Source organism: Odontesthes bonariensis, chromosome 19 (genome assembly GCF_027942865.1).
Source record: "Odontesthes bonariensis isolate fOdoBon6 chromosome 19, fOdoBon6.hap1, whole genome shotgun sequence".
Taxonomy (NCBI): domain Eukaryota; kingdom Metazoa; phylum Chordata; class Actinopteri; order Atheriniformes; family Atherinopsidae; genus Odontesthes; species Odontesthes bonariensis.
Window position 1 is genome coordinate 113,753 of NC_134524.1, and position 21,167 is coordinate 134,919.

Sequence of the window (21,167 nt, forward strand, 5' to 3'; positions counted from 1 at the left end):
CTGATAACGAGTTCAAACAGGTGTCATTAGTTCAGGTAACGAGTGGAGGACAGAGGAGCCTCTTAAAGAAGAGGTTACAGACCATGTTACAGGTCTGTGAGAGCCAGACATCTTGCTTGTTTGTAGGTGACCAAATACTTATTTTACCATTTAATTCATCTAAAATCCTACAATGTGGTTTCCTGGATTCTTTCCCCCATTGTGTCTCTCATAGTTGAAGTTAACCCATGATGGAAACTACAGGCCTCTCCCATCTTTTTAAGTGGAAGAACTTGCACAATTGGTTGCTGACTAAATACTTTTTTATATCCTGTCAACAAAGACAGATTGATCAAATCCAAAATGGAAGTGTCAATTAATGGGAAAACCTCCTTGAACAGTCTGGTTGGGATTGGGTCTAAAACACAAGTTGATGGTTTAGAAGAGACTATTGCTGTTGTTAGTTCAGAGAGATCAACTGGACAGAAGCTGTCTAACCCCTTAACGCCTGAATTTATATAGCTGTATATAAAAAAATGTTTTGTGTGTGTTTTAGCCTTTAAGTAGATGGTAAATAATGCTGAGATTATTAATTTCACTTTTGCACAAAAAATGAATAGAAATTTTGGTATGTTTGCGACAACAGGCATAATGGTCAATAATAAGATAACAACAACACAGTAATATAACAGTGAAAACACAACGTTTTTATTCACCCTTTTTTTTTTTTTACAAGTGCTTGTCGATGGTTCCTAGCTCCGTAGTGAATATGGACTAACCGGCATTGGGGGAATAAAGATGCTTCCTCAGCTGGTTGATTGAGTCAAACGGTTTGTAGCATATATGCGACAATAGGCGTTAAGGGGATAAATCAGGTTCTAAAGATACTTCTAAAGCTGCTGTACTTGATGATACATCACTGATAATAGTGGGAAGGACTCCATCAATCTTCTCTCTGATAGAAACAGTTTTATTGATGAAGAAGCTCATGAAATCATCATTGTAGGCTACCCAGACAGACCAGTAGAGCTGACTTATATCTTATAATAACGAATGTACAATAATAAAGATTTCAGCTGCTCAGGTAGCCTGGCCTAAACGACTGCTCCCTGTGGCCTAATCGACTCCTCTGTTGGCCTAAACGACTGCTCCCTGTGACCTAAACGACTGCTCCCTGTGCCCTAAACAACTCCTCTGTTGGCCTAAACGACTGCAGGGGGGCCTAAACGACTGCGGCCTAAACGCCAATGGCCTAAACGACCTGCTCCCACTGAGACTCTTCTAAATTAGAGGAACGCCACTGTCTCTCCAGCTTCCTTGCAGTCTGCTTTAAAGCACGCAGCTGTGAATTATACCAAGGAGCCAGCCTCTTCTGACTGATTACCTTCCTTTTCAGAGGGGCAACATTGTCCAGTGCTGTACGCATTGAAACTATAGTGCTGTCAACAGGAGAGTCAAGTGCTGCTGGAGTAAAGTTTAGGTAGTCGTCCTCTGTCATATCTGCACATGGCAGTGAAGAAAAGGATGATGGAATTAATTCTTTAAATCTGGTTACAGCATCCTCTGATAGACACCTTCTATATGTAAATTTCTTCTCAGAAACTGTATAGTCAAGTAATGTAAACTCAAAGGTTATCAGAAAATGTTCAGATAAGACAGGGTTATGAGGAAAAACTGTTAAATGTTTTGTTTTTTCTCTTTTTAAACTCTCAATGCCATAAATCAGTCCAATCCAATCCAACTTTATTTATATTGCGCTTTCTCTCAACCTGAGCCTAAGGCTCTGACCAACATGAGAAACGTTTCCAACTGCAGCTAAATATAATCATATAATACATATAAATATATATATATATATAAGTATGTAATCAAAAACTATCTAATAAGTGACATAAAGTAGTGTGTGTGTGTTTGATAGTGGAACCCAAAACAAACAAACGGAGTCTGCTGTGTAGTTAGACATCATTAATTTATTACATTTCATCTTCACCATCATCACAGCCGCAGGAAATTGTCTTTTTCTTTTTGTCAAGTCCAAAACTATGACAACCGTCTCAGGTGGAAGTCAGGTGAGTTACCTCTTATGGCGTGTACACATTGTGCAGATGTTGTGTAGATGTTCAGTGTCATGTGTAGCCATTGAGTTTGTAGCCCAGAGCGTCATGTCGTGTAGCCGTTTATGCGTTTGGCAGAAGCTTTTATCCAAAGCGACTTACAAATGAGGGTATAACAATGCAGCTAGCATCAAAGCTAACAATAAGCTACAAAGAAGGAAACCAGGGTAGAGATAGGCTGTGTTCGAAACTGCATACTTCTCATACTACTCCCACTACTCCTACTGACTTTAACTTTTTTAAGTTCCCGGATGCATACTAGATTCTCTGAAATGTTGGGTATGCATCATGAGGTTACTAATCATACTCAAACTACCCAAGATGCAACGTAACGTGAAGTCGCAGATCGTCATTTCCTGTCAAAACACAGTTTCAAGCTAGCTACAACGAGGGTAGGTTCACTTCCTGTTTTCAAAACAAAAGCACCAATTGTATGGTAATGGCTTTCCCTATGATAAAAGGCAACGGGTATTTTATTTTGTGAAAATAACAGGAAGTGCGTTAGCTCACTGCGGCTAGCTTTAGTAGCGCCAAATTCGTGGGAACAAAATTGTAAATAGCCGGTATTTTGTCAGATTTTCAACACGTTGGGGATCTAAACGACTACTTTCTCTCCTGAAAATGTTTCAAATGTTGCTAAAGTTTACTGAGTTTAGAGCTTAAGAGAAATCAGCTTCAGGCCGGCTGATTTCGGCTCCGACAGGAGCGAAATGCATTGTGGGTAAACGCTCTGCATACTGTCTGATCGATGAGTATGTAGTATGCAGTATGTAGTATGCAGTATGTAGTATGCAGTATACAGTATGCAGTATGCAGTATGTAGTATGCAGTATACAGTATGCAGTATGTAGTATGCAGTATGTAGTATGTAGTATGTAGTAAGCGGTTTCGAACACAGCCATAGAGTGCATAGAGGGAAGTATAGGGTTAGTGCAGGGTAGGAGATGCTCTCTGAACAGCTGTGTCTGCCAGAGTTTCTTGAAGATAAGACAGTTCTGGTAGCGCTCAGTGGGTCATTCCACCATCGTGGAACGACACATGGAAAGAGTCTGGATTGTCCCGAGTCGGATATGAGCACGGCCTGCACCGGGAGCAGGGTGGGGTGTTGGGTTAGGTAGGATGTTCCCTCTGATGTTTCATGTTTCTGGGCATACAAACGAGCTCCCCGAGCACACTGAGGATGTGTGCACGCTGTGGCCACACACCTGTATCACACCTGTTCAAAACTTTGGATCATAGCGAGTTACATGGCTTATTAAAAGAATCAAATCACAGCAGCAGTTTTCATTAGTTTACTTTTAACACAAGCGGATTTGGCGCTTTAACGACTCTGTTTTGTTTTCCTAGCATAACTGAGGCGCCATCGGAGGTCAGCGTCACAATTCTCTGCATGTCCGGTCCATGTTTGGAGTAAAACTGAGTTATTGCCTGCACAGTATCCTGAGCAGTGCCTGCTGTCAGCTGGGCGATGCCAAACACAGTTTTATCCCTGTATTTAATATATGTGACTAGCAATATGTGTACTGATATGTACCATCAGGGGATGCCGGGGTGCATTTTAACACCGCACATAGTCTCAGTGATTGAGTTCACAAATTCAGAGGCATAGTTTTTGCTTAGCCAGCTTTCTGGTATTCTTACATACTTTGCCTTGTGATTGTGGATTTCTTGAACTGACAGCATTGATGCGTTCATTTTGTTGGCAAGTAAAATATTGTCAATGACAACTTTAACTCGCTCGGGGGTCAGATTTTGTTTTGTGTGAGAGCTTGTTCCTTTTCTCTCGGCCTTTTTGCCGATAATGTACCAATCCCCGGTCCCATCTTGAGTCTCCTCCTCTTGAGGTAGTCCAACTTCCATTCAGTGCACATTTTTCCCGCCTAAAGCTCACTTGGTGCTTTGGCTTCGCTGCATGTTTTGCAGAGTCGACCTTTCTCACTCGAAAAAGAAAATATCTCACCCAGTTTCACTGCTTGTTCTTCTATTTGCACATACTCACACAGTCATTCCATCCTAAAAGAACCGCATTTCTGTTTTACTTTGGCTTGGTGAGTGGATGTGGCGCTGCCTTAACTCTTAACTTCCACCGCACTGTTCTTAGCTAACTAACCTGCACTGTTGTTAGCTAGCTAACCTGCACGGCGCCTATGGGCAGGGCACACATGAAAGCACTATCAATGCTCTGATTGGCTGCATAGCATAAATAAACCGTATCATTGGCTGAAAACCTGTCACTCACTGCGTTACATTGAAAAATGGTACAGAAAAACACATTATTGGCCTAATTAATTAGATTAGGTCTAATATTAGATATTAATTAATACGTTTATGGTGAATTTGATTTTATGCGCTGTATAGATTTTCTTGTGCGCTGAGAATGTGCGAGCAGCTTAGAAGGAACAACATGCAGAGGCAACATGATCTTTAAAGGTTGGTTGGTCATCAATCATGACACCCAAGTTTCTAGCTACCTTTGATGGTAGCTGCATCAGTTTGGATGCAGATGCTGTGGTGTATGGTTCACTGGAAAAAATGCCCCTCCAAAAATAAGTAAAAAAAGAACATATACAAGACGTTTTTGCTTGAAATAAGCAAAAAAATCTGCCAATAGAACTAGTGAAAATCGGCTTGTCAAGATTTCTTGAAACAAAATGTGATATTTAGGACTTTTGAGTTAAAAGTGATCTTGAAATTAGTTTAAAAACTTCTTCAAATGTAAAAAAAAAAGCTTGTTTCCTGTGAAATATGACTCAAAACAAGATGTTTTCAAGACTTTTTCACTTAATAAGATATTCAAGATGTATTGTATTAAAACAAGTCCCTCCATCTTTCTGAAATAGTACTTGTTAGGCAGTTGTGACTTATATTAAGTGTAATGAGATATTCAATGAAAAAAATATACTTGGTAAGATTTAGATTTTTTCCAGTGTTGGTTTGGCTGTAAAGACGACCAGTTCGGTTTTAGAGAAGTTCAGTTTTAGAGAGGTTAAGTTGGAGGTGATGGGCTTTCATCCATGTCGATATGTCAGACAGTCTGAGATTGGTGCTGAGACCGTGTGGTCGTCAGGTGGGAATGACAGACAGAGCTGGGTATCGTCAGCATAACTTTGGTATGAGAAGCCATGTGATGGGATTATCTGGCCCAGTGAGGTGGTGTATATGGCAAAGAGAAGAGGTCCCAGTACTGAGCCTTGGGGGACACCTGTGGCGAGGTGGTGCGCTGCAGAAGTGTGACCAAGCCAGGATACTTTGAATGACTGACCAGTGAGGTACGATTCATAGCAGGAGTGTGCTCTCCCTGTGATGGAAGGATTCTGTGGTTGACTGTGTCAAACACAGCCGATAGGTTGAGCAGGATGAGCACTGATGACTTAGCTGTCCCTCTGGCTTCTTTTAAGGCTTCTGACGTCGTGTCGTATAGTCGTTGGGGGTGTAGCCATTGAGCGTGTAGCCATTGAGCGTGTAGCCATTGAGCGTGTAACCATTGAGCGTGTAGCCATTGTGCGTGTAGCCATTGAGCGTGTAACCATTGAGCGTCGTGTCGTACAGTGGTTGAGCGTGTAGCCGTTGGGTGTGTAGCCATTGAGCGTGTAGCCATTGAGCGTTTAGCCATTGAGCGTTTAGCCATTGAGCGTTTAGCCATTGTGCGTGTAACCATTGAGCGTCGTGTCGTACAGTGGTTGAGCGTGTAGCCGTTGGGTGTGTAGCCATTGAGCGTGTAACCATTGAGCGTGTAGCCATTGTGCGTGTAGCCATTGAGCGTGTAACCATTGAGCGTCGTGTCGTACAGTGGTTGAGCGTGTAGCCGTTGGGTGTGTAGCCATTGAGCGTGTAGCCATTGAGCGTTTAGCCATTAAGCGTTGTTTTGTATAGTCGTTGGGAGTGTAACCATTGAGCGTGTAGCCATTGAGAGTCATGTCATGTAGCCATTTGGCATGTAACCATTGAGCGTGTAACCGTTGAGCGTGTAGCCGTAGAATGTCATGTTGTGACGTTGTGCGTCAGCCCTCTCAGTACGTGGTTCTCCTTCTCCAGCTGCTGGTTCCTCTCCTGCAGTTCTCTGATTTGTTCCCTCAGAAGCACCACCTCCTCCCTCACTGCCAGCATCAGGTGACTCTTCACCAGGTCCTGAAGGTAGACAGGTGGGGACAATTTATTAACAACTGTCAAAGGATAGTTCCAGTTATTGAAAGTTTGAATTCTCAATAAAACATCAGACACTGTGGAAGGTAACAAAGCTTTGAAATTATGTGCAAACAGTCAGACTCACCATGGCCTGCTCTATCTTACTGTCGATGGCCAGAAGACTGTTACTGGAAACACTGGAGAGACACAGAGTCAGACAGGTGAGAGTCAGACAGGTGAGAGACAGACAGGTGAAAGATAGACAGGTGAGAGTCAGACAGGTGAGAGACAGACAGGTGAGAGTCAGACAGGTGAGAGACAGACTGGTGAGAGTCAGACAGGTGAGAGACAGACAGGTGAGAGTCAGACAGGTGAGAGACAGACAGGTGAGAGTCAGACAGGTGAGAGACAGACAGGTGAGAGACAGACTGATGAGAGTCAGACAGGTGAGAGACAGACAGGTGAGAGTCAGACAGGTGAGAGACAGACAGGTGAGAGTCAGACAGGTGAGAGACAGACAGGTGAGAGACAGACTGGTGAGAGTCAGACAGGTGAGAGTCAGACAGGTGAGAGACAGACGGGTGAGAGACAGACGGGTGAGAGACAGACAGGTGAGAGTCAGACAGGTGAGAGACAGACAGGTGAGAGTCAGACAGGTGAGAGACAGACAGGTGAGAGTCAGACAGGTGAGAGACAGACAGGTGAGAGACAGACTGATGAGAGTCAGACAGGTGAGAGACAGACAGGTGAGAGTCAGACAGGTGAGAGTCAGACAGGTGAGAGACAGACGGGTGAGAGACAGACAGGTGAGAGTCAGACAGGTGAGAGACAGACAGGTGAGAGTCAGACAGGTGAGAGACAGACGGGTGAGAGACAGACAGGTGAGAGTCAGACAGGTGAGAGACAGACAGGTGAGAGTCAGACAGGTGAGAGTCAGACAGGTGAGAGACAGACAGGTGAGAGACAGACAGGTGAGAGTCAGACAGGTGAGAGTCAGACAGGTGAGAGACAGACAGGTGAGAGTCAGACAGGTGAGAGTCAGACAGGTGAGAGTCAGACAGGTGAGAGTCAGGCATAAAACAGTCAAGATAAACCGTCTCTGTCTTGAATGATAAATGATCAACAAAACCCGATCATATCCGTCCACCTTTTGGTTGGATCTAGTTGCCACGGTTACCTTTGGCAGGTCAGAAGCAGGGACTTCATGGTAGCAATGGAACCCCAACCAGAAAGCGGAGCTCTGGCAGGGGCTGCCCAGTAAAGGGGAGAGGTGGCAGGGTTCTGGGCCCCAGAAGGGGGCAGGGCTGATGGGATGGTGCCAGGGTGTGGTTGGTGGGTGGGTCTGTGGGGGGCATCGGTTACTGCTGATGGGATGGTGCCAGGGTGTGGTTGGTGGGCATCGGTTACTGCTGATGGGATGGTGCCAGGATGTGGTTGGTGGGTGGGTCTGTGGGGGGCATCGGTTACTGCTGATGGGATGGTGCCAGGATGTGGTTGGTGGGTGGGTCTGTGGGGGGCATCGGTTACTGCTGATGGGATGGTGCCAGGGTGTGGTTGGTGGGTGGGTCTGTGGGGGGCATCGGTTACTGCTGATGGGATGGTGCCAGGATGTGGTTGGTGGGTGGGTCTGTGGGGGGCATCGGTTACTGCTGATGGGATGGTGCCAGGGTGTGGTTGGTGGGCATCGGTTACTGCTGATGGGATGGTGCCAGGATGTGGTTGGTGGATGGGTCTCTGGGGGGCATCAGTTACTGGCTGATCTCTGGAGAGGGATATCAGACACTTACAAGACGACACTGGTATGAAGTCAAGGGTTGTTGTCATGGCACCTGGCCAGGACTCCCTGACAGCTGTGCTGCGACCTTTGAACTTTCTCTGATCCCGCAAAACAACAGGTGTCTCTGGTTGCTTAGCAACAAGCTTCAGAATCCTGAGAGGGAGGGGTGGGGTGGAAGGAGGACGCCGCTGAGGCCGAGGGGCAGAGACCGGAGAAGAGGTCTCCTGTTGCCCTGTGAGGTTTTTCTTCATGTTAAACTTCTTCGGCCAATCACATCCCTCTGTCACGCAGGTCTGTCCAATCAGAGCTCAGCTACAAAAAGCAAGAGCATACTGATCAATCGCACTTCATCATCAGCAGTCTTATTCCAATCAGAAAACCACAGGTGATGCCTCTCTGGTTACAGTTTCCAGAATCTTTCAGATCCAGATCCTGTGTCGTCCCCGGTAACGTCCTTATTCTTCTTCTTCTTCTACGTTTGTGTCCACATCTCTTCTTCTACTCCTTTAAAATATCGTCCCCCCGGTAACGTCCTTATTCTTCTTCTACGTTTATGTCCACATCTCCTCTTCTACTCCTTTAAAATATCGCCCCCCCCTCCCCAACAACCCAACTGTGTGGCTGCTTCTGGCTCCAGTCAAATCAAGACCGGCCGTCAGGTTGTCCAGACATCAAACTGAAACTGTGTCTCCGAGACATAAGGTCCTCCTGTGGACACGTCTTCAACACTCTTAATCTCTGCTTTCTAATGGGCTGGTGCCCAATTCCAGCTCCCACCCACTCAGTGTGTAAGCCAATAGGAGCGCTGCAGAGCATTCTGCTCCCACCCACTCAGTGTGTAAGCCAATAGGAGCGCTGCAGAACATTCTGCTCCCACCCACTAAGAGACAGAGGCTCATTGATTCAGTCAGACTGAAGAACTGAGGCACTTTGTTCAGCTGTCATTCAAGGAGGGGTTAGAGAGCAGAGAAAATGGTCGGATCTGTTCTGGGACACCGGCTTCACCTTCGTCCACAGTTACAAACATTTACACACAGGAAGACCCTGAAGGGGGTAAGGACTGAAGGGGGGACACAGGTAAGGACTGAAGGGGGGACACAGGTAAGGACTGAAGGAGGAACACAGGTAAGGACTGAAGGGGGGACACAGGTAAGGACTGAAGGAGGAACACAGGTAAGGACTGAAGGGGGGACACAGGTAAGGACTGAAGGGGGGACACAGGTAAGGACTGAAGGGGGAACACAGTTAAGGACTGAAGGGGGAACACAGGTAAGGACTGAAGGGGGGAACACATGTAAGGACTGAAGGGGGAACACAGGTAAGGACTGAAGGAGGAACACAGGTAAGGACTGAAGGGGGAACACAGGTAAGGACTGAAGGGGGAACACAGGTAAGGGCTGAAGGGAGGAACACAGGTAAGGACTGAAGGGGGAACACAGGTAAGGTCTGAAGGGGGAACACAGGTAAAGCCTGGTTTATAGTCGGTAACGCAAGACGCAAAGCAAGACGCAAGGAGAAACGCAAGCCCTTGCGCGGTTGCAAGCCCCCCATTGCGAGCTTGCGTGTGTCACCTCATTTTTCTAAACTTTACGCAAGAAAAGACGCAAGCCTACTACTTGAAAACGGCATACTCATCGATCAGACAGTATGCAGAGCATTTACACACAGTGCACTTCACTCCTGTTCGAGCCGAAATCAGCCGGCCTGAAAAGCTGATTTCCCTTAAGCTATAAACTCTGTAAATATAGAACTTTAGCAACATTTGAAACATTTTCAGGCGAGAAAGTAGTCGTTTAGACCGCCAAGGTGTTGAAAATCTGACAAAATACCGGCTGTTTACAAGAAGAAGAAGCATGAATCACTCGAAGAGGTCCTGGCGGTGAATTTCCTTTCATCATAGTAGGCTTGTCATTGAAAAAACCCGCTACTCCACCTACTGTCCTGGCGGTGAATCGCCATGCAGCACACGCAAGCGCCGGCAAAGCTAAATGAAGTATAAACGTCTCGAGCCATTTACATAAACGCAAGAAGAAAGCGCAAGGGCAGTAAAAAGAAGTATAACTCAGCCTTAAGGTCTGAAGGGGGAACACAGTTAAGGACTGAAGGGGGGACACAGGTAAGGACTGAAGGGGGAACACAGTTAAGGACTGAAGGGGGAACACAGGTAAGGACTGAAGGGGGAACACAGGTAAGGACTGAAGGGGGAACACAGGTAAGGACTGAAGGAGGAACACAGGTAAGGACTGAAGGGGGAACACAGGTAAGGACTGAAGGGGGAACACAGGTAAGGACTGAAGGGGGAACACAGGTAAGGGCTGAAGGGGGGACACAGTTAAGGACTGAAGGGGGAACACAGGTAAGGACTGAAGGGGGAACACAGGTAAGGACTGAAGGGGGAACACAGGTAAGGACTGAAGGAGGAACACAGGTAAGGACTGAAGGGGGAACACAGGTAAGGACTGAAGGGGGAACACAGGTAAGGACTGAAGGAGGAACACAGGTAAGGACTGAAGGGGAAACACAGGTAAGGACATAAGGGGGGAACAAAGGTAAGGACTGAAGGGGGAACACAGGTAAGGACTGAAGGGGGAACACAGGTAAGGTCTGAAGGGGAAACACAGGTAAGGACTGAAGGGGGAACACAGGTAAGGACTGAAGGGGGGAACACAGGTAAGGACTGAAGGGGGAACAGAGGTAAGGACTGAAGGGGGGACACAGGTAAGGACTGAAGAGGGAACACAGGTAAGGACTGAAGGGGGGAACACAGGTAAGGACATAAGGGGGGAACACAGGTAAGGACTGAAGGGGGAACACAGGTAAGGACTGAAGGGGGAACACAGGTAAGGACATAAGGGGGGAACACAGGTAAGGACTGAAGGGGGAACACAGGTAAGGACTGAAGGGGGGAACACAGGTAGGGACTGAAGAGGGAACACAGGTAAGGACTGAAGGGGGAACACAGGTAAGGACTGAAGGGGAAACACAGGTAAGGACTGAAGGGGGGAACACAGGTAAGGACTGAAGGGGGGAACACAGGTAAGGACTGAAGGGGGGAACACAAGTAAGGACTGAAGGGGAAACACAGGTAAGGACTGAAGGGGGAACACAGGTAAGGACTGAAGGGGGGAACAAAGGTAAGGACTGAAGGGGAAACACAGGTAAGCACTGAAGGGGGAAACACAGGTAAGGACTGAAGGGGGAACACAGGTAAGGACTGAAGGGGGAAAACAGGTAAGGACTGAAGGGGGAACACAGGTAAGGACTGAAGGGGGAACACAGGTAAAGACTGAAGGGGGGAACACAGGTAATGACTGAAGGGGGGAACACAGGTAAGGACTGAAGGAGGAACACAGGTAAGGACTGAAGGGGGAACACAGGTAAAGACTGAAGGGGGGAACACAGGTAAGGACTGAAGGGGAAACACAGGTAATGACTGAAGGGGGGAACACAGGTAAGGACTGAAGGAGGAACACAGGTAAGGACTGAAGGGGGAACACAGGTAAAGACTGAAGGGGGGAACACAGGTAATGACTGAAGGGGGGAACACAGGTAAGGACTGAAGGAGGAACACAGGTAAGGACTGAAGGGGGAACACAGGTAAAGACTGAAGGGGGGAACACAGGTAATGACTGAAGGGGGGAACACAGGTAAGGACTGAAGGAGGAACACAGGTAAGGACTGAAGGGGGAACACAGGTAAGGACTGAAGGGGGAACACAGGTAAGGTCTGAAGGGGAAACACAGGTAAGGACTGAAGGGGGAACACAGGTAAGGACTGAAGGGGGGAACACAGGTAAGGACTGAAGGGGGAACAGAGGTAAGGTCTAAAGGGGAACCACAGGTAAGGACTGAAGGGGGAACACAGGTAAGGACTGAAGGGGGGACACAGGTAAGGACTGAAGAGGGAACACAGGTAAGGACTGAAGGGGGGAACACAGGTAAGGACATAAGGGGGGAACACAGGTAAGGACTGAAGGGGGAACACAGGTAAGGACTGAAGGGGGAACACAGGTAAGGACTGAAGGGGGAACACAGGTAAGGACTGAAGGGGGGAACACAGGTAAGGACTGAAGGGGGAACACAGGTAAGGACTGAAGGGGGAACACAGGTAAGGACTGAAGGGGGGAACACAGGTAAAGACTGAAGGGGGGAACACAGGTAAGGACTGAAGGGGGAACACAGGTAAGGACTGAAGGGGGAACACAGGTAAGGACTGAAGGGGGAACACAGGTAAGGACTGAAGGGGGAACACAGGTAAGGTCTAAAGGGGAACCACAGGTAAGGACTGAAGGGGGAACACAGGTAAGGACTGAAGGGGGAACACAGGTAAGGACTGAAGGGGGAACACAGGTAAGGACTGAAGGGGGGAACACAGGTAAGGACTGAAGGGGGAACACAGGTAAGGACTGAAGGGGGAACACAGGTAAGGACTGAAGGGGGGAACACAGGTAAGGACTGAAGGGGGGAACACAGGTAAGGACTGAAGGGGGAACACAGGTAAGGACTGAAGGGGGAACACAGGTAAGGACTGAAGGGGGGAACACAGGTAAGGACTGAAGGGGGGAACACAGGTAGGGACTGAAGAGGGAACACAGGTAAGGACTGAAGGGGGAACACAGGTAAGGACTGAAGGGGAAACACAGGTAAGGACTGAAGGGGGAACACAGGTAAGGACTGAAGGGGGGAACAAAGGTAAGGACTGAAGGGGAAACACAGGTAAGCACTGAAGGGGGAAACACAGGTAAGGACTGAAGGGGGAACACAGGTAAGGACTGAAGGGGGAACACAGGTAAGGACTGAAGGGGGAACACAGGTAAGGACTGAAGGGGGAACACAGGTAAAGACTGAAGGGGGGAACACAGGTAATGACTGAAGGGGGGAACAAAGGTAAGGACTGAAGGAGGGAACACAGGTAAGGACTGAAGGTGGAACACAGGTAAGGACTGAAGGGGGAACACAGGTAGGGACTGAAGGGGGGACACAGATAGGGACTGAAGGGGGGAACACAGGTAAGGACTGAAGGGGGAACACAGGTAAGGACTGAAGGGGGAACACAGGTAAGGACTGAAGGGGGAACATAGGTAAGGACTGAAGGGGAAACACAGGTAAGGACTGAAGGGGGAACATAGGTAAGGACTGAAGGGGGAACACAGGTAAGGACTGAAGGGGAAACACAGGTAAGGACTGAAGGGGGAACATAGGTAAGGACTGAAGGGGGAACACAGGTAAGGACTGAAGGGGGAACACAGGTAAGGACTGAAGGGGGAACACAGGTAAGGACTGAAGGGGGAACACAGGTAAGGACTGAAGGGGGAACACAGGTAAGGACTGAAGGGGGGAACACAGGTAAGGACTGAAGGGGGAACAATTACTTTTTGCCATATAATGTAGGTAGATGACAAAGTTACCTGGCGTCCTCCGGCAGGATAAACATAGCTTGGTCCAGACTGAAGGCTGAGGGCGTCTGGATGGGGGTCAAAGTGGGATGGTTCAGTCCAGAGACGGGGGAGCAGGGCACAGACTGGGCCAGCCTCAGGATAGACTGAAACACAGAGTTTATCACGAGTCAGACAGGTGAGGAAACAATCAAACCAGCAGACATGTTAAACTTGAATTAAACATTCTGACATCAGAACAGTTCCTCTGATAGAAATATGTGTGTCATATCACAGTTCTACAGTCAGCTTTGCTGTTTATTTTGGGTGGGGGGAGGGGATTTTTCATGTTACTTTTCCTCTGACATTGTATACAATTTCTTGAAAAAAAAAAAAAAAAGTGTGTGTCAGTGTTAATGTGTGGAGGCGCATGTTAGCTTTAATGTGTTTGTGCGTAACAGTTTAGGCGTGTGTTCCTGCGTGTTAACTTTAGCGTGTTTGTGAAGGTTAGCTTTAGCTTGTTTTTGAAGGTTAGCTTTAGCGTGTTTGTGAAGTTTAGCTTTAGCTTGTTTGTGAAGGTTAGCTTCAGCTTGTTTGTGAAGGTTAGGTTTAGCTTGTTTGTGAAGTTAGCTTTAGCGTGTTTGTGAAGGTTAGCTTTAGCTTGTTTGTGAAGATTAGATTTAGCGTGTTTGTGAAGGTTAGCTTTAATGTGTTTATGTGTATTATTTTATCGTATGTTTGTGCGTGTTAGCTTTGGTGTACATTTGTGCATGTTAGCTTTAGCATGCGTTTGTGTGTGTTAGCTTTGGTGTACATTTGTGCATGTTAACTTTAGCATGCGTTTGTGTGTGTTAGCTTTAGCATGCGTTTGTGTGTGTTAGCTTTGGAATGCGTTTGTGCGTGTTAGCTTTAGCATGCGTTTGTGTGTGTTAGCTTGAGTGTCGGTCCTACTCGTCCTGTTGCATCTACGTCCAGCTGTAACGGCGGCAGGTTTCGTAGGCGGGGTGAAGGAGGTGGAGGAGCGGAGTCTAAACCTTGTGCTCTGACTGGCTCCCTCCTTTCAGGGAGCTGGATATTGATTGGCTCATGATGCGTTGGTGAGGGCGGCCCACTACGGGGAACAAGCCCCATAACCTCCATGTCTCTCAGTGGGTAAACCAATAGGTGGGCGTTGTCCTGGGAGTGGACCCCGCCTCCCTCTCTGTCCTGGCCAATCATCTCCAGGGACTCTAGTGAGTGTGCATGTCTCATGCTGTTCATCACCCGTCTGAGCCCCACCCCTTGCTGTTGCTCCATGAACTCCAAACAGGTCCATCGTCCACGCTGATAGGACTCCCCACGCCCACCAGCGCCCCCCCCAGGCAGCCTCACCACCCTGAACCTGGAGGAGCAGCCGGCTCCGAGCCCGAGAGCCTCAGGGCAGACATGTTTCCTCTTCTGAAAAGGTGTGGTCGGCTGGGAGGAGCTTCCCTGAGGGCTGAGGGAGGGGGCTTCTGATTGGCTGGTCCAAACAGCGATGGAAGGCGATTGGCCGGTGGGACTTTTGTTTAAATCCGAGGTGACGCTGGTGATCTGAAAGCCACTCCTCTTCTTACCCCCACTCATTTTCACAGGGAGAGAGCAGCTTCACTGAAACAGAAGAGAAAGAAAAAGATGGTTAACGCACTTTACGTGGTGACTGAAACTGCAAACTAAAACAGCTGCAAACTAAAACAGCTGTAAATGAAGCGCAGCAGGAATCTCAGGTGTGGTGTCAGCGAGGTGAGGACCCGTTGTTGTACCTGCTGACCCACCTGAGCTCAGGTGTGACTGACATTTACAGCCCCAGCTGATGTTTGTCCTCAAACAGTCACGGTCCTCAAATAACAGTTTGCACAGCAACATCCCCAAAAGGCCTGAGAACAAACTCCTGTCTGTGGCTGTGTTTGAAACCGCCTACTACTCCAAATACTCATACTAACTTTAACTTTTTTTAAGTTCCCGGATGCATACTAGATTCTCCAAAATGTTGGGTATGCATCATGAGGTTACTACTCATACACAAACTACCCAAGATGCAACGTCACGTGACGTCGCCGATCGTCACTTCCTGTCAAAATGGCAGTTTCTTTTTTTTGGGGGGGGCTTTTTATGCCTTTAATGTTAGGACAGTTTGAGAGAGACAGGAAGCAGGGGGCAGAGAGAGGGGAAAGACACGCAGCACAGGGCCGCTCGGTGCGGGAGTCGAACCGGGGCCCGCTGCAGCGAGGACTGTAGCCTCTGTACTAGAGCCTGGCTCGGGCCGGATTTTTCTGTCCGAGCCCGGCCCTCAACCAACAGAAAAGTTCTCAAATCCGACCCGAGCCCAAGATTAATTAAAATATTCCCGCTTCCCACCGGAAGCCCGAGACCAGTGACCAACGCAAGACGGCGCACCCTAATCAGTAAATACACATTGGTGACAGCGCACCATAATCCATTATAAAACATACACATTAATGGCGGTGCACCATAACAAATGCACAAGCACTCTTCAGTTCTCCAGAAGCTATTTTTCTTTTAATGTCCTCCATAGCGCTTCCAGCCAACTGAGCTCGGCTGCACTGATCGCACGTGTTTAATGTAAAGTTGTTCAAATGTTCGATATGCGTGCGTGCGCACCGAGCATGCACAGACCACAGATGCACACAGATGCACGCTGCACGGCATGAGGCACGAATAGCCTACCAACATTTTCATTTATGCATATTCAATTATTTATATTTATCACAAAAACTGACGTTTGCAATGAACTGAAACCTGTCCTCTGGCTGTTTATCATTTTCACCATGTCTGCTTGCTTTCAAGCCCGACCCAAGTCCGATAAGACATTCTAATTTTTTGTCCGAGTCCGGCCCGGCCCGTCGGGTTCCGACCGGGCCCGTCGGGCTTCGGTCGGGTTGCCATACTCTACTCTGTACATGGGGCGGCTGCTTAACTCACTACGCCACAGACCGCCCCCAAAACACAGTTTCAAGCTAGCTACAACGAGGGTAGGTTCACTTCCTGTTTCAAAACAAAAGCACCAATTGTATGGTAATGGCTTTCCCTATGATAAAAGGCAACGGGTATTTTATTTTGTGAAAATAACAGGAAGTGCGTTGCTCACTGCGGCTAGCTTTAGTAGCGCCGAATTCGTGGGAACAAAATTGTAAACAGCCGGTATTTTGTCAGGTTTTCAACACGTTGGGGATCTAAACGACTACTTTCTCTCCTGAAAATGTTTCAAATGTTGCTAAAGTTTACAGAGTTTAGAGCTTAAGAGAAATCAGCTTCAGGCCGGCTGATTTCGGCTCGGGCAGGAGCGAAATGCATTGTGGGTAAACGCTCTGCATACTGTCTGATCGATGAGTATGCAGTATGTAGTATGTAGTATGTAGTATGTAGTATGCAGTATGCAGTATGTAGTATGCAGTATGCAGTATGTAGTATGCAGTATGTAGTATGCAGTATGTAGTATGTAGTATGCAGTATGCAGTATGTAGTATGCAGTATGTAGTATGCAGTATGCAGTATGCAGTATGTAGTATGTAGTATGCAGTATGTAGTATGCAGTATGTAGTATGTAGTATGTAGTATGCAGTATGCAGTATGTAGTATGCAGTATGCAGTATGTAGTATGTAGTATGTAGTATGCAGTATGCAGTATGCAGTATGCAGTATGTAGTATGTAGTATGCAGTATGCAGTATGCAGTATGTAGTATGTAGTATGTAGTATGCAGTATGTAGTATGCAGCATGTAGTATGTAGTATGTAGTATGTAGTATGAAGTATGTAGTATGTAGTATGTAGTATGTAGTATGCAGTATGTAGTATGAAGTATGTAGTATGCAGTATGTAGTATGCAGTATGTAGTATGCAGCATGTAGTATGTAGTATGTAGTATGTAGTATGTAGTATGTAGTATGTAGTATGCAGTATGTAGTATGCAGTATGTAGTATGAAGTATGTAGTATGTAGTATGTAGTATGCAGTATGTAGTATGCAGTATGTAGTATGTAGTATGCAGTATGTAGTATGTAGTATGTAGTATGCAGTATGTAGTATGCAGTATGTAGTATGTAGTATGTAGTATGTAGTATGTAGTATGTAGTATGAAGTATGCAGTATGTAGTATGCAGTATGCAGTATGCAGTATGCAGTATGTAGTATGCAGTATGCAGTATGTAGTATGCAGTATGTAGTATGCAGTATGCAGTATGTAGTATGCAGTATGCAGTATGCAGTATGTAGTATGTAGTATGCAGTATGCAGTATGCAGTATGCAGTATGTAGTATGCAGTATGCAGTATGTAGTATGAAGTATGTAGTATGTAGTATGTAGTATGCAGTATGTAGTATGTAGTATGTAGTATGCAGTATGCAGTATGTAGTATGCAGTATGTAGTATGTAGTATGTAGTATGTAGTATGCAGTATGCAGTATGCAGTATGTAGTATGCAGTATGCAGTATGTAGTATGAAGTATGTAGTATGTAGTATGTAGTATGCAGTATGCAGTATGCAGTATGTAGTATGCAGTATGCAGTATGTAGTATGCAGTATGTAGTATGCAGTATGCAGTATGTAGTATGCAGTATGTAGTATGTAGTATGCAGTATGTAGTATGTAGTATGTAGTATGCAGTATGCAGTATGTAGTATGTAGTATGTAGTATGTAGTAGGCGTTTTCGAACACAGCCTGTCTGACTCTCTTCTTCTGTGCTTCCTGTCTGTCTGACTCTCTTCTTTTTTTTTTTTTAACTTTATTTAAACAAGGTAAACACAAACAAGAAAATACAAACAAGTAAGGCAATTACAACAATATAACTTGTAGATAACATAGTAGAGGCATAGTATTTCAAAGAGGGATTAAGGTATTGTTGATAAGAAAAAATAAATAAAGAAATAAAATGTACAGCAAGGGGATTCGTATATTAGGATTGACATACATTGGTGGGCAATTCAATCAAAAATTCCATCAGGACTTCGTATGATTCAATACATTTCAGAGATTTTAAATATAATTGAAATTCAGATAAAAATATGTTAAAGACTGGGGATGATCTTAGCACTCTTTGTTTATGAATAAAAAAATTTGCCAAACAGAAAATAAGGTTACAACAGAGTTCTATAGTTTTGTTTTCCAATAACACTCCAAAGGTTACCATATCTCTAGAGATAGATTCAGGAAGTGAAATTTTTGATTTGATCCATTTTTCTAAGCAATTCCAAAATGTTCTGGTTTGGTTGCATTCATAAAAGATATGGTCTATGGTTTCTACATCACTCTCACAGAATGGGCATTTATTATCACCAATATTAAAGCGATTTCTTAGTAGTTCTTTTGAGGGATAAATTGCATTTAAAATTTTAAAGTGTGTTTCTTTAGCTTTGGGTTGTATGGGGAGCTTTAAATAAAGAGTTCTTAACCTTTCAATAGATTTTTCCCCAAATTTGCAAAGAATGTTATTTTTATTTCTTTTCCAGGGAATAAAGTTTCGTTTAGACAGCTTGTAATTGTGTGATTATTGAATTTTGGGTCAGTGAATGATATTCCATTAATAGACAGATGGGGTAATTGTGGGGATATGGGATGATATGTTATTATATTTTTAAACTGGTTAGTAAGTTGTTTTGGTAAGGATTATATAATCTGGTAAATTCAGCTTTTGGGGGAAAGAATTGATATTTTGCAGAAAATTGTTCGTAGTTTAACATGCAACCATTAGGATCCATTAAGTGTATAATAGACCAAATATTCTTCTCCATCCAATCTTTGTAAAATAAGGATTTATTGCGATGTAGAATGAATCTGTTATTCCATATGATAGATGAGTGCGGTGAGTAGTTATGTACGTAGAGCATCTTCCAGTGAAGTAACACTTGTTTATGGAACTCTCACAGTTTGATGGGCAGTTTATGCATATTGAAATCAGCTAGAAGTACAAGTTTTAGACCACCTATTTTGTTAAATATATAATTTGGGACACAATACCAAAATGATTGAGAATTTTTAATCCAGGATTTTAACCAATTAATTTTAAGGGTTCCGTTAAGACATTCAAAGTCAGTTACTTTCAGACCACCATCTGATGTCTTTGACCGTATGACCCTTCCGTAGGTAGTGCGGCCTGTTCCTCCAGATAAAGTTCAGCTTCATTTGGTTAATAGTTTTCATTAAGGGACAGCAGTGTTGCAGGTTGAATAGATTAATCTTGACAAACTTTCCATTTTTGATAAATAGATTCGTCCTAACATAGATAGGTCTCGCTGGAGCCATGAGTTGAGCTTGGATTTACCTTCTTTAATCTTGTTTTCAATAGTTAAGGTTGATTCTTGATTTTTGGTTATAATAGCTCCCAAGTATTTAACTTCAGATTTAATTGGAATGCTAGATATTTCTTTTAGGGAAGCGTCATGAATGGCTATAAGTTCACATTTTTTTAAATTAAGCAGTAGTCCTGAAGCCTCTGAAAAGGATTTAATTCTCTCAATTACAGTTGGAACCTGCTTATCATTTTTTAAGAAAACAGTAGTGTCATCTGCTAACTGGTTTCTGACTCTCTTCTTCTGTGCTTCCTGTTTCTGACTCTCTTCTTCTGTGCTTCCTGTTTCTGACTCTCTTCTTCTGTGCTTCCTGTTTCTGACTCTCTTCTTCTGTGCTTCCTGTTTCTGACTCTCTTCTTCTGTGCTAACTGGTTTCTGACTCTCTTCTTCTGTGCTTCCTGTTTCTGACTCTCTTCTTCTGTGCTTCCTGTTTCTGACTCTCTTCTTCTGTGCTTCTTGTTTCTGACTCTCTTCTTCTGTGCTTCCTGTTTCTCTGCAGATGGTTGCCTAACTCCACGTCCTGTTGCTCAACACAGTTCAGGTTCTGCAGGCTACATGTTCACAACATGTTCACAACATGTTCACAACAACATGTTCTCGCACGTCTGATAATGGCGAGCTGCAGGCGCTGCCTTGTGATTGGTTCAGATCACACTGATGACATCACAGGCCCATTTTAAAGTCTCTCTGTTTGACATTATTTATCTGTGGTGATCCACTTCCTGTCTGAGGGTCTTTGTTCAACATAACTTTGTTCATAAAGTTTACACAAAGTTCAGTTTGTCTGATGAGCGATAATCAGCTGATCAGAGGTTAGGTTCAGGGATTTTACCCTCACTGAATACTCCAGTGCTATATATTATTATATACTATTATACCACAGTGCTGCACCACACTGAGTAGTACTGCAGTACTCTGACTGCACAAAGTACTTACACAGTAAAAGCACTTTGTACTCATTGTTCTAAGTTATTTTAAAAAAGTAAATCATGGCGGTGTGTGACGTCACCGCGGTAAACACTTACCTTCACGTGCGGAGGGATTTTGCTGCGGTTGGTCCCGATCAGTGACGTCACCGCAGAATCCGGCGACACAATCGGTCCATTATGTGAGGCTCGAGAGGGAAAAAAAAGCATGCATCGCGCATGCGCATCACGGCCAGACAGCGGCAGAGTTTTAGGAGGTAAAAGTTTGGAGAAAGTTCTTCTACGGAGTTAAGCTCCAGCTCTCCTCCTCCTCCGTCACTCCTTCCTCCTCTTCTCCATCTGTCATCCCGCGCGCCGCTTCACGGACTCGGAGCTCGCGCAGGAAACTCCTCTGGCTTCCTGTCTCTGGCTCTGATCTCTGAGAGTTAACAGCGCGAGACGGGACCAAAGCGCGTGCACGGGCGACGACGGGAGGCGCCTGCGCAGTGATATTTATTGCGCGTGAAGAAATTCTATTTAGTGCACGTGAAGAAAACACCAACTTT

General features: G+C 45.5%; 1 protein-coding gene across 1 annotated transcript; it reads right to left on the minus strand.

Moving 5' to 3' along the window:
- Nucleotides 1–1,929: 1,929 nt before the first annotated feature.
- tsc22d4 (TSC22 domain family member 4) lies at nucleotides 1,930–21,054 on the minus strand. Its single transcript, XM_075451143.1, has 5 exons — nucleotides 20,722–21,054; nucleotides 14,321–14,998; nucleotides 13,403–13,536; nucleotides 6,364–6,415; nucleotides 1,930–6,221 (listed from the first exon to the last, which is right to left on the minus strand). Exons 2-5 carry the CDS (start codon nucleotides 14,972–14,974, stop codon nucleotides 6,075–6,077), a joined length of 987 nt encoding a protein of 328 aa, XP_075307258.1. The 5' UTR covers nucleotides 14,975–14,998; nucleotides 20,722–21,054; the 3' UTR covers nucleotides 1,930–6,074.
- Nucleotides 21,055–21,167: the final 113 nt, after the last annotated feature.

Excerpts from the sequence above, each read along its gene's own strand:
- tsc22d4 (XM_075451143.1), bottom strand. The coding sequence starts at position 14,974 with ATGAGTGGGGGTAAGAAGAGGAGTGGCTTTCAGATCACCAGCGTCACC. Across the intron at positions 13,537-14,320 it reads ACGTAGATGCAACAGGACGA|TCTATCCTGAGGCTGGCCCA; the intron begins GTAGGACCGACA and ends TCTGTGTTTCAG. Across the intron at positions 6,222-6,363 it reads GTAAGATAGAGCAGGCCATG|GACCTGGTGAAGAGTCACCT; the intron begins GTGAGTCTGACT and ends GTCTACCTTCAG.